Below are 13,782 nucleotides of genomic sequence, written 5' to 3'. Positions count from 1 at the left end.
TCATCCAACAAAACCGCCTCAGGTTTAGCCAAAAAGCACTTAAAACACGAGGGACCACTGCTCCAGGAATGTCCAGTGTCTGAACTCAGCCCATTAAATCAGTCACTCCTCACTAACTGAGCCTTGTATCCAACATGAGATTATTCCAATGGGATCGGTGCAGATGACCTAAATAGGAGTGTGTTTTACCAAACACGAGTCATAAAAGCACAGACTCCTGTAGTTTCATTATAAACTTAATTTATTTCACCTTTTGAGCCTTAAACTGCGGCTGAAACTACTTTTTTCTGTCCGACACTTCTCACACAATCCAATGTATCTCTCTGGTTTATTTTCTTCAGGGAACGTGCAGAAGAGTTTTGGGGGACTCTCGGTCAGTCATGGAGTGAATATTTTAATATATTTGTATCCAAAACGCTTTCACTGCTTCTTATTCATAAAATAAGTCTTTGGTAATGGAGATGAGCCACACACCACCTCTCCTCTCAATCGCCTGGAATAATGCAAATGCGCTGGAGTTGGCGAGGGGCTGTGCGTCATGCGCGCGCTGCTCCGGTCCGTGCACTGGTCGGGGCAGTGCGCGCTGAGAGGAGAGAGGAGACCCCCACACTTCACCTTGAGCCTCTCCAGAGGATGACAGCGCTCTGACAACATGCACTGACCACGCAGACTTAGTGACTGTGTTGTAGTTATTTTCTGACATCGGGTTCAAACTGCTCTAAGGACTGATATGGAGGAGCTCTTGAGGCAAAATGAGTGGAAGCACTGACAATGTCACAAACTTGTGGGAAAACGCTTCCTCGAGGCTGGATGCGGCTGCGTCACCGAACAGCTCCGGGGGGAACCACACAGCGGTGGTCCTCAGCCGAGCTATCCCGCTGGGCTTGGTGCTGGGGGCATTCATCGCGTTTGCCATCGCCGGGAACATCCTGGTCATCTTGTCCGTGGTGTGCAACAGGCATCTGCGGACACCGACCAACTACTTCATCATCAACCTGGCCATCGCGGACCTGCTCCTGGGCACCATGGTCCTGCCGGTGTCCGCAACTCTGGAGATCCTGGACTACTGGGTGTTCGGGCGCGTGTTTTGTGACATTTGGGCGGCTTTGGACGTCTTGTGCTGCACCGCGTCCATTATGAGCCTGTGCGTCATCTCCATTGACCGTTTCATTGGAGTGAGCCACCCGCTGCAGTACCCTGGCATCGTGACAGAGAAGCGCGCACTGCTGGCCATGCTGGGCGTGTGGGTGCTCTCCATAGTCATTTCTATCGGGCCGTTGCTCGGGTGGAAGCAGCCGCCCTCCCCGGACGACACCGTGTGCCTGATCACCGAGGAGCCGTTCTACGCGCTCTTCTCGTCCCTGGGCTCCTTCTACATCCCGCTCGTGGTCATCCTGGCCATGTACTGCCGCGTGTACATCGTCGCCAAACGGACTACTAAGAACCTGGAGGCGGGAGTGATGCGAGAGAGGATGAACTCCAGTGAGCTGACTATGAGGATACACAAGGGCTCGCAGGTCAACGATGATGCGAGCGCGTCCACGGCCGGCAAAGGGCGCGCGCATCAAGCCAGAAGTTCTCTCACTGTCAAACTTCTGAAGTTTTCCCGCGAGAAGAAAGCGGCCAAAACTTTGGGTGTTGTAGTGGGCATGTTTACGCTGTGCTGGCTGCCTTTCTTTGTCGCTTTACCAATTGGTGAGTTCAAGAGGTCAAGACACACACTCACTCACATACACACACACACACACACATACACACATACACACACACACACACACACACACACATTGTCACTTATATCTGCTCCCTTCATAACTCTGATTAACTGCACAGACGTCTCATGTATTTTGAAAGAAACTATAGTAACAAAATGACCCCATGCTTTCATAAAATGTTCTACTGCTAAACCACCTTAATTGAAAGAACTCATATTTGTCACAAATTCATTTTGACATGGCTAATTGTTTTACTATTTATGTGTAATTGTAAATATTCAATTTTCTCCATTATAAATGATAGCCTATATCAAATGCTCCTGGCAACAATTAAAATTTGATTAACTTAAATGATTTACGGTTGGGTCTGAAAAGATCTGAGAGACATTTTGTGTGAAAAATTATGAAGAATAGGAGTATTATTTATTCTTATCTCTTTTTTTTGGCCCGAAGGCTCCATTAGACAGGAAAGGTGAGCATGAAATGGGGAATGATACAGAAGGGAATATATGCAGTAAATTGTCAGAGTCGGGATTCGAACTCTCAACACTGCAGCTGGCTCCAAGTGCAGCCAGCTGATGTGTTGATGCTTTAACCAATCAACCACCAGGCAGCACAGAATAGGGGGAGTATTTCATATAAAAACTTATGGGCCACAAACCCTGCCATAGCAAAAAAAATATTTACCATGCATAATTCTGTCAAGACTCAATGACGTCTCAGACCAAGTGCAGTCTTTATGTCCTCTTCAGAAACGTTGTTGACCCTGGACACTCACTATAGAATATATGATCTCTTGAGACTAATCTCATCTATAGTCCCACTTAAACACTTGCACTGTGTCTATCTAAACTCCACATATCAAAATATTTCCTCCCAGGGTCTGCCGAGGTTAAAGAGTTTTGCAGTAAATGTCATTCAAATGTGTGTCTGGACAAAGACAGAGTTAGAAATTTAAAGGCTGCAGGCTTCATGAATCACAGCCCAGGCTTGAATCCTCCTGAGTAACATTTATTAGTCCAAATTGTCAACTATAGAGTGGGCTTTGATATACAATATGGCTGTTATATACTGGGGGCAAAAATATCAGCCATATATTTAGCATTCATCCAGACCCAACGTTGCTTCTGTTGATTCAGTTTTATTATTTTATGAGTCTACAATAAAATAACATTACAAAACAGTCAAATCTTACTATTTATTTTTGATGGGGCAGCAGTGGTGCACATGTGATATTATTTAAGAGGCTTTTACAGGAATTTTTACAAGCTTTCCCAAATGTTACAAGCTATCAAAGTCTGTTCAATTGTATGTACAACCGCTCCATATGTTCTGTGTGCCAAAGGAAGGGTAAGTGGCCTCCCCTGTACTTTAGCCCAGTTAATCTCATGGCCTCTGGGTCCTCAGAGACGGGGCTCCACGCTGCTTTACAAACTCCAAAGGAAATTAACTGTTGCTGCGGTCAGATACATGCGAGGTTGGGTATCCCAGAAAGCTAGAAGATATTTGGCAGAACAAGGATACATGTAAAAGCACAATCATACATATTTTCCTAATTATGAAGAGTAAGTATATTTCTACAGGATTATATGGGCAAACATATCAAATGTATTTATTTTGCAAATGTATTTATTTTAGCAAACCACCTTCATAATTCCATGGAAATAGAAAGTTAAATCAGTGTTACTCTGCGCTGAGGGGATGGCACACAGGTATGCCATGTGGACAGATTGTGGTGTTGTAGGTTCAAATCCAGCTCTGAGAGTTTGCTGCATGTCTTATCCCAGTCTTATCCACATTTCATGCTGCCCTGTCCAATAAAACCTACAGCCCAAAAAATGCATTCTATGCATAGATGTTTTATGCCATATTGTGGCATGTTATTGCTAGAGGAATAACATTTCTGGAAACAAACAGGTGGAGGCTCCTCCACAAGGTCAAGTCAGGTTTGTGGAGATGCGAGCCTGCTCACAGATAGGACAAAGGTTTTCATACTTTTTGAGTGCAATAAAACCTTTCAAAATTGGGAAAAAAATGTTTCTTTTAGTAATTTCTTTTAGCTATAAAGTTATGTACTGTCCCTTTAAGTAATGGTAATAACAAATAGACCTGACATTTGAATGATGTAACTCTGAAGGGCTTCATAGTACCTACTTTGTGTTGCAACACTGAAATTTCCCCATTGTGGGACAAATAAAGGCTTATCTTATCTTAGTGTTGGAGAAATATAATTAATGACTGTAAACTACAGACCTTAATCAAGGCTCACCTCACAATGATAAACATATTGTACCCAGACCTGAAAAAATATATATATGAATATTCATATGGCAAATGCTTTCTGCTGTTTCTAAAGACGAATTTATGCTGTGAAACTGGGAATTCTAGCCCTTGAGCTTGCTTGGGGTCTGGATGACCCACTGGCGTCTGCAGTAGAATGCCTCGGTCCTCCCTCCACAACATGAAAACCTCTTTGTGTGTGTGTGTGTGTTGTGTTTTTGTTTTATGTTTGTTGTTTAATGTTACATAAATGGTAAAAAAGAAAAAAAGTGTTTTTAACCTTCGCACTATCTTTTAGGGTAGCACAAGGGCTAGTGATGCTTTATTTAGCTGAGAGCATTCTCAACAAAACAAGCCCAGTCTGTTTGATTATTTATCTGTTTTCCTTGTTTACTTGTAGGGCTTAAATTGTGTTTGTGAATTGGCACACAGCTTACTACATACATTTCTTGTGGTGATGGAGGAATTTGTTTATGCTTGGGGCTGTTAGCTTCAGCTCATTACTCCTGACCAGGGGCAGGATCACTATGCCGTGTCAGAGCGCAGAGAGTTTAGCCTTGGGGCTTTGAGGGAGACACACTACAAAAGTCTGGAGTTACACATATGCATGTTTACTCTTGTAGCAATCAGTCCACTGCATACTAATGCGTTTGGGAAAAGCTTCACTTGAATGTGTTTCGATTCATCCATAAAATCTGTTTAGTTTTTTGTTGTTTTCACTAATCAAAAGATAAAGAACAAAACACTAAAGCAAATGGATTGAAGTTATGAACTTTCTGGTGTGTGATTTGTTCTTGCAAAATGTTACAATATTTCAATTAAATCATTTTAAATTATACAGTCATTTCAGGAACACACCTCTACTTAAAAGTGTACTTTGTACATTTTTGTCCCAATGGAGATAAAATAGAGTGGTTTTGCCTGGAATAATCCACAGCATGGTATTATAATCATCTATTGTGTTTTTTTTAGAAATTAACCTACTTAATTAATTAAAGTACTTTTTGTTGTTTTTCCAGTCCTCGCGTGATGCACGTTTGCAGGGTCTATATTTTGTACACAGAATTGACAGTTGGATTTACATATGTAGTGCAGAAAGTGAACAGTGCAGTGAGTGATTGATTAAATCGTAGTTAAAGTGGCAGGTGTTTAATAAGTGTTCATGAGTCCAACGGCAGAGGGAAAGAAACTGTTCTTGTGATGAGAGGTTCTGGTCTGGGTGGACCGTAGCCTCCGGCCTGAGGGGAGTGGCCTCCTGCCTGAGGGGAGGGGCTCAAATAGTCCCTGTCCAGAGTGATTCGGCTGTGATCCGACCTATTCGTCCCAGAGCCCTGGAGATGTACATGTCCTGCAGAGATGTCTGAGAGGTCTGCTGCCGATCACCTTCTCAGCAGAGTGCACAATGCGCTGTGGTCTCTGTTTGTCCCAGGCTGTGGCTCCAGCGCACCACACGGTGATGGAGGAGGTGAGGATGGACTCAATGATGGCCGTGTAGAACTGCACCATCTCCGCTGGCAGCTTGGCTTTCCTCAGCAGCTGCAGGAAGTACATCCTCTGCTTGGGCCTTCTTGATGAGGGAACTGATGGTGGGCTCCCACTTGAGGTCCCGGGTGATGGTGGTGCCGAGAAAGCAGAGGGAGTCCACAGTGGTGATGGGGGAGTCTGTGATAGTGAGGGGGGCTGGGGGGCTGTGACTTTCCTGAAGTCCACATCCTCATCTCCACTGTTTTCTGAGCGTTGAGCTCCAGGTTGTTACGGCTGGACACCAGCCGGACCACCTCCCTCCTGCAGACAGACTTATCCCCGTCCGAGATGAGCCCGATGAGGGTGGTGTCTTGATCAGTTTTACGGAGTTGTGGCAGCAAGAAGCAAGTACTTTCCAGTCAGACCAAGAACCTTTAGGTAACAGAAGCACATGTACGACACAGCCTTTGTTGGGAAATGTGTTTAATTGCTGGAACACACTGGCTCCAACAATACATTTCTTAATTAGTCAGTTGCAACTAACGTTCTGAATAACTGTGCACCTTTTGTGCGCCACAGTTTTAATTGCAGGTTTACAGTGCTCAAATGAAGCTGAAAAGAAAAATACTTAATACTTAATAACTATACTACCGACAATACATTTAGCTGTAAAACCCTATACATGTGCTCATTTTAAAGCCACTATCAGCACTGGGTTTGGGGCATTATAGGTACTTAGTTCTTGGTACTGTTATGTGCAAAAAACATTTAATCTCCATGGAGACAAGCAGGAGACCACCAGACAAAGATCAGATCTATGGAGAGGCGAGCCTACTCACAGTAAGAACACATGTTTTAGCAGTATTTTGAGCAATAAAAACATCTGTAATAGAATAAATTCATGATAGATATGTTAATGCATAATTCTGTCTTTATGGAGACAGACAAGTGGCAAAACGTCCTCCAGAAAAGTTATAGTGCACCTTTTAGAGCACTAAACTAAAACTGAAGGTAAGCTATGTTTCAGCAGTAGAGTTAGTGTATTCTTAGGACAATTACGTGTTAGCAGAGTCAAATCAGTTTTATATGTGTTTGGTGTTGTCATGTCCTAGTAAATAAAAAACAACACATACTTCAAAAAGTGGTGCAAAGTAAAGAATCAAATGAGAATGTTTGAGGTTACAGTGAGTCAAATCAAATCAAATCAATTTATTTTTGTAAGGCCCAAAATCACAACAACAGTTGCCTCTGAGGGCCACAGGGAGAAATGAATCAACAATGTCTGTGGTGGCGATGGAGTCAGACAATGTCTGTGGTGGCGAGGGACGATGTCCCAGGGTCCTCTGTCCTTAGACTCTCCTTCTCGGCCAGGAAAAACTACAAAAAAAAACTCTTTGGGAAAAAAGCGTAGAAACCTGGAGGAGTTCCAGTGAAGGAGAGATCCGACTCTCACAGACGGACAGACGGACACGAGGAGACTGGAGCTGGACCCACTCTTCAGGCAGATGAGGGACCGTCGGAGGCGAGCTGGGCCCACTCTTCAGGCAGATGAGGGACCGTCGGAGTCGAGCTGGACCCACTCTTCAGGCAGATGAGGGACCGTCGGGGGCGAGCTGGACCCACTCCTCAGGCAGATGAGGGACCGTCCACACAGGGCAGGGACCACTTCACCAGGGGAGGGGCATCTGGGTCCACAGGTCCTCAGGAGTGAGAGAAAGAAAAGAAGGCGGTGAACAGTTTGCAAGTGGAATCAAAAAATAAATATTGTTTGATAGCATAAGTAGTCAGAAGAAGAAGAGGATAGTGCTCAAGCTGTCATACTTCCCCCAGTATAGTTACTCCTAGGGCAGCGTAGCTGAAGCTGTGGGTTTATGTTTCTGTTCCTAACTAGTCTGACCATAAGCGATTTCGAAGAGGAACGTTTTAAGCCTGGACTTAAATGAAGAGACTGTGTCAGCATATTTAACATGGGTCGGGAGCTGATTCCATAACACAGGAGCTTGGTAGCTAAACGCTCTACCTCCTACAGTACTTTTAGAGACTCTTGGGACCACCAGAAGGCCAGCATTCTGAGAGTCCCTTGCGGCTCCGACATCAGACCTGAAATGGTTCCAAAATGCTGCCTCACTTACTCCCAAAGAAGAAAAGAACTCAAGCGTAATTTTTTATCCATCTACAACATGTTAAAGTAATTTAACTGGCAAAATTGGCAGCACTATAATACAAGAGGAAAAAGTAATTGAGAGGAAAGAAAGACAGGTAAAGTAGGCATGAAACAAAACAGTGCTCACTTTTGGCACTGTACGATTTTCTTAAAGCCAGACCGCAATTTCCATTTTATAACAATTTTGTGTATTTTTTATTTTTGCTTTTAAGAAATAAATAAAGTACTTGGGAAAAAGTTCCCTTTGATTTATTAAATCCAGGCAGCACTCTTTCAGAGCCTTACAGGGGTTGACCAACAGGAGGAGTGTGTGGGGAAAAAGAGTCTGTGTTTGAGCTGCATTAAACAGAAAAATGCATTGAACAGAAAAAGTAAAATCATGTGGCAAAATTATCCCAAAATCAGATAGTCCCAAAGATGAGATCACATTACATTTTTATTGCCATATCGCTCAGCCTTACTCTCAACGTGAGGAAGCAAAAATATCAATATTCGTCGCAGTAATTGCAGTAGTTATTGTGTGCCATAATAGAATAAACAGAATGTTACAAAAGACCTACTCTACTCTGATTGACTTTTTTTTCCTTATTATTTATTTTGTCTATTGAGTTTTATTAAAGTGACCTCAATGTATATTTGTAAAAGCTAACCTGACAGAGAGCTGGGATGCCCCGCCCACAGACTGGGCTTTCCTGTTTAACACCGGTTATTACTCTTCTTCTTCCCCTGCAGTTAGTTCTTCACATGTGACAGTGCAGACTGCACATGTGTCATTACGTAAAACAAAGCAACCGAGCCAGAGTAGAAGTAGATCTGAGTACAAGCAATCTGTATCACGAAAATGGCAATAGGAGATGTTTGCATGTTGGTTTGTTTTGATTTTTGTTTTTTTGTTTTACAAAATTACAATATTCAGACGATATTATGTCAATCCAACAGAAATGTGTTAAACATGTCTTTAAATGTATTAATTGAGGGTTAAGTATCAGAAAAATGTGAAATGTTTGTCAAATTAATCACAAATGTGCAGAAATATCACTTATCTATCCCCCTTATATAACATCACCTTTTCTAATTTATTTTTTTCCGCTTATTTTGTAGCATTTTTTTACGACATACTCAATACTGTTCTTCTGGATCTACCTCTGTATCTACCTGCGTTGCACCAATGAAATTTCCCCATGTGGGACAATAAAGGAATATCTTATCTTATCTTATCTTATACTAAAATTAATAAATTTTGATACATTCCCCACTTTTAATATGAGCTATTCCATTGCAGTAGTTCTTGGATCATCAACAAAAACAGAATAATATGAAAAAAAGTTAAAATATTGGAACCTACTTGACAATGGGATTCTGAATCAAAAATACTTATCAAACAGTCTGGCAATTTCCACAATTGCAGTGATCTCACATGTGAAATAGTTTCCTAAATGTCTGGCCAGGAATGTTTTATGAATGACCGAGCTGTTGATTACATGATGACACTTTTTTTCAATGAGGTATTCTTCAGTTGATAGTGCATTTGAAGCCGCAATGAAAAATATCACTCATCTGTTTAAATGATTGCTTCTACATTGTACACAGTTCATTAGGAAAAGGATATTTACAATATTTTTTCTGGCTTGCACATTCAAACAAGGCCATTGGTACAAAAACTGCATCAAATATTGAATGTAGTTGTGATTTGGGAGTTTGAATAAACAATTTGTAAAGCGTGTTAGTAACTTAATTAAGTTTTACTGTTGATCAAAATATGTAAATGGCACCACAATACCAAAAAGTATTTTACAAGGATTGTCAATTATTGTAGTAGATAGTAAATTGTAGTAAATATAGTAAAATGAACAAGTGTGAAGAGCATTCACTCCTCCGCCCAGTGCCTCAGTCTGATACTAAGTCGTTTTGCTATGTTAAAGGACAGTGCATGTCACTTGTTATTCTTGATTAACGATTGTTTTAAAATCTCATTTGTGTCTGGACTGTTTAATCTGACACATTTTCACATTTGCAGCCGGCACAGACACTGTGTATTGCACAATGGGTGCTGAGAGGAGGGAACGCTTAGTTGGAGGTGTTAGGCAATTCTTTCCGGGTGGTTGTGTTTGGGAACTGATACTGAGGCTGTGTCTGCGCCGTGGACCTCTTCAGCAGGCCTGGTCTGCTCGCTCCGAGGGTAACTGAGAGTCACTGAGAGGCTGAAACAATAATGAAAAAGTGTCAGAACGATGAGGGAGACTAAAGGTGACAGTGGCAGGACAGAGGTGAGCGCACCAATCTCCACTCTGTCATGCCAGCGCCCCCAAAATAGATCCTCGTTACGGTTTCACGCTCACCAATTAACTATAACGCTGCTGTCCTTTTGAAATCCAGGCAGTTTAATCAATAAGGTATGAAATTGTGGATCGAGCGGGGCCACACGTCGGCCAATTAGAATAACAGGATGCATTGTTTTGTTAAGATGTTCCTGTTCGTAAGGTGGAGAGGAAGGAGGTGCAAAAGTCTCTCTCTTTGCAGAAGGTTGAAAGTTGTTCGTGAGTGTTAGCCACTGCTGTTATCTCTGCACTATTGTTCAAGCTATATCCTTTCAACCTAAATGCCTTAAAGGGACACAAATATGGAGCATGTTCACACAAAACCTTAAACATACAAATAAGTCTGTCTGCAGAAAGTCTGAGAGTGGTTTCCTGCTCTTTTAACATGGGCCCGTGTGGAATGGCCCCCACAGAGACGCATGGTTCATTTACAGCAGGGGCCTCCAGACATGAAGGGGCCCCCACATACACAGAGAAGGCACAATGTCCCTAAAATAACATGCTTTTATTGAAAATACAGATTGTGACCCCAATAATAATATGGCATTATAGATATGTTGTCCCACAATGTTCCTAAAATAATCTTTATCAAATGAGACTAAATAAACATAGAGGGATTATTTTAGTTCGGGGCCTGTTCTCAAGACTGGTTTGAAATAAATCAGGATTAAATCAAGATGGAAATCACAGAAGGCTAAAATAAAGTTACCTTGTTATGGGATCAACTTTGACTTAAAACTGAACTTTTTAGAGAATGTTTCTTTGCATCCTAATTAGTATTGGCCGTGGAGTTATGCAACTAACCAGTTAATGTTGTGAATTTACAAACTTCTTACAAGCTTCTTCGTTTGACTGGACAGACGACTGAGCAGCACTCAATCTGTCACGCTTTCCTGTTTCTTTGTGCGTGCTGCCAAATGACAGCTGCAGCACTGAAATCAGACTTACAAGTGACAGTTTTTCACTTCAGATTATATTTTTTTAGAATTAAAGCGATGTAAAAACATGTAACTGCACAAGTCTCTTCTCTGCCACTGATCACTTTGTTTCTCGTTTTTATTCACAAGGTTTGGCTTTTTACTTTAATGTTGTAAGTTATTCTAAAAAGAGAAGAACCCTGTGGCGCAAGTGCTTTGTTAACAACAAATGAGTGTGGGTGGATGAGTTTTAATCAATTAATGTGTTCCTCAATGGCAGTTAAAACCAAAGAGAAAAAAGCACAAACTGAACTTTTTAAATATAGTTTTACTACTGAGATTTAAACCAAATTTCAAGATTTAAAAACAGAATTCAAGATACACAAGATATAGACACTGTTTGTAGTTAGTGGCATCGTTTCCCAAATAACTGGTGCCCCCTGCTGGTGTGAATGTAGCAGATACAATGTTGTAATGTAATGGTAGATAATGCGCTATTTTGAGCAGCACCAAAACACTGGAAACTTTGATTGTACAATTGCGCAATATTCTACTATTTTGGCTGGATTTCACTTGTCAGGCCAGGCAAGAGAAGTTTTATAGAGCACAATTAGTACACAAAGTAATTCAAAGTGATATGCAGAACAGGAAAAGATGCATTCAAATCACAAACAGATAAAAACATGAGGTATCAATAGAATGCAGATAAAGTTGGTTGAAATAAGTTAAGATTTTAAAATGCTACGTTATTTGTATTCTTTACTTTACTCTAATGTACACTGTTTTACATTTTTATAAACTGCATTGTGTTTTTACTTTATTACTTGTTTTGAATTGTGTTTTAAACTCTGTAAAGCACTTTGAATTGCAGTTTGTATGAATTGTGCTTTATAAATAAATTTGATTTGATTTGATTTGATAAAGGTGATTGTAACATGAGACACAAACGATTACACAACACCAACAGCACAACAGAATGACTTTCTTGGGCGCTCACTTGTCTCTTGTCTTTAGGTTCTTTCAACGTGCAGCTGCGCCCCCCTGAGGTCCTATTTAAAGTCATCTTCTGGCTGGGCTACTTCAACAGCTGCCTCAACCCCATCATCTACCCCTGCTACAACCGTGAGTTCAAGTTGGCCTTCATCCGCATCCTCCGCTGTCAGTGCCACCAGAGGAAGCGCCCGGGGTGGAAGGCCTACAGCTACCGCTCGTCCAACTTCACCTCGTCCGGACACTCGCGAAAGGACTCCGCCGACCACAACTCCGGCTGTCTGAACGGGAGCCAGCACACCCTGTCCTCCGCCAGCCCGAGTCCCAGCTACCTGGGCAAAGGCCTGCCCCCGTGTCCCGAGGGAGAGGCGCTCTTCCTGTGGGGCACCAGCACCCCGACCGCATCCACCCCAAACCTGCTTCCCGGGACGCCCACGGACTGTGAGCCCGTGGTGGTCAAACCAGAGGTGACCAGAGGGAAGCATAAGGACGCGCCTGTGAACGTGTTTTCCTTCACCTTTGGGAAATTTAGAGACAGCCCAGGTATTAACAAAGACAGCATTGTGTCTACAGTGGACATAGTGTGACCTGGACACTGATCAGGTGTAACTGTTGAACCGGTGGTCAGAGATCTGTGTGGTGAACGGTGACTTTAATATTCATCAATGCGGGATCACGCGTCGTCTGTTCTCCACTGTCTTTCCCTGGACCTTTTTGAGCCCTGAAGAACGTGAACACTTCTACAAAATCACTTGTCCACTTTGGGGCCAAACTGGTTCAATCATTGGATAATGGGGTTTGTCATGTGAGTGGTCAAAAGGCCACCCCGATGCCTGTTACACGGCGGTCAGACATCTGTTTGTGGTCAATAATTGATGGAGATGTTAATTCTGCTGCTGTAAACCTATGTTCCATTTACTGTAGGCTTAAAGAGTGGATAGAAAGACATCCGGGGAAATGCATGAAATGTTAAGAACTATTTCAAGGCAGAGGGATCATCACATCCTCGGCACAACATAAATGTACTTTGAACTTAAAATGTCCTTTGGTTGATTTCATTACATTGTCACAAATTCACTTTATTTGTTCATAATATGTGGTATATATTAAGTAAAACTGTGCGCACAATAATGATATAAGTTTGATGTCTTGTGTTGAAGATGTTGTTGCTGTTTGTACCAGAATGTGATTGAGACAGGAATAAAATTGTGTTCAAAGGTTGTGGATTTTTATTTTTTAATCATCTGATTTCTGAAAGCTTTGTCTATCCATCCTCATTAAGATGAAGTCAGTGTGGACAGAACAAAGACACTGAGGCTGTTGTTCATTGGAAATGTCTGTCATCTTTGGCCCGGAATTAAGTTGATCTCTTCTTGGCATCTATTAAAGTGCAACCAATTCACTAAAGTATTATCCTTCCAAATAATACTGTTATAACTGACTTGATCCTTTCAGGTCACACACCGATCATCCTTATGCCCTCTTCTTTGAAGCTGTGCACTTCTCTGTGAGCTCCCACACAAGGTTTTGACAAGGAAAATCAAGGCTATTAAATCCATGGCTGGAAAGCAACTCAATACAAATACTCAAGTTACTGTAATTGAGTCGATTTCAGGGTAATTGTACTTTTTGAGTCGATTTTTACCATGTACTTGTAATTGAGTAAAATTCTACACTGTAATTGTAATTCAAATCACAGGAATGACTGTGTTGGCCGACTGTCCTGCAAATCCCAATTGTCCTAATCCACGTGTCACTTCTGTCTCTCCAGCTTTCTAAACCCCCAAACTCTGAGCTCTGGTAATATGCAGAGTGCAATTCATAACTGGTAAATTCACTTTACACAGTATCACGTTTGGTATAAAAGTATGATCAAAATTGCTTCTAAAATCCCATTGAAAAATATCAAGATTTGAGTTTGATTGATTTTTTTC

At 41.8% G+C, this 13,782-nt stretch overlaps 1 protein-coding gene across 1 annotated transcript; it reads left to right on the top strand.

Moving 5' to 3' along the window:
- Window positions 1–661: 661 nt before the first annotated feature.
- LOC140354092 (alpha-1A adrenergic receptor-like) lies at window positions 662–13,068 on the top strand. Its single transcript, XM_072438938.1, has 2 exons — window positions 662–1,695; window positions 11,873–13,068. The coding sequence occupies exons 1-2, from the start codon at window positions 753–755 to the stop codon at window positions 12,433–12,435; spliced, it is 1,506 nt and encodes a 501-aa protein (XP_072295039.1). The 5' UTR covers window positions 662–752; the 3' UTR covers window positions 12,436–13,068.
- Window positions 13,069–13,782: the final 714 nt, after the last annotated feature.

Source organism: Eucyclogobius newberryi, unplaced genomic scaffold (genome assembly GCF_026437365.1).
Source record: "Eucyclogobius newberryi isolate DKJ021-1_F unplaced genomic scaffold, fEucNew1.0.hap1 SCAF_11, whole genome shotgun sequence".
In the NCBI taxonomy this organism is placed as follows: domain Eukaryota; kingdom Metazoa; phylum Chordata; class Actinopteri; order Gobiiformes; family Gobiidae; genus Eucyclogobius; species Eucyclogobius newberryi.
Note: the sequence above shows the minus strand (reverse complement) of the source record. Positions and strands in the feature narration are given on the sequence as shown.

What these genes read in the sequence shown, in the direction of transcription:
- LOC140354092 (XM_072438938.1), top strand. Translation starts at nt 753, where the DNA reads ATGAGTGGAAGCACTGACAATGTCACAAACTTGTGGGAAAACGCTTCC. An exon ending in CTTTGTCGCTTTACCAATTG is followed by an intron (nt 1,696 to 11,872) that starts GTGAGTTCAAGA and finishes TCTTGTCTTTAG; the next exon opens with GTTCTTTCAACGTGCAGCTG.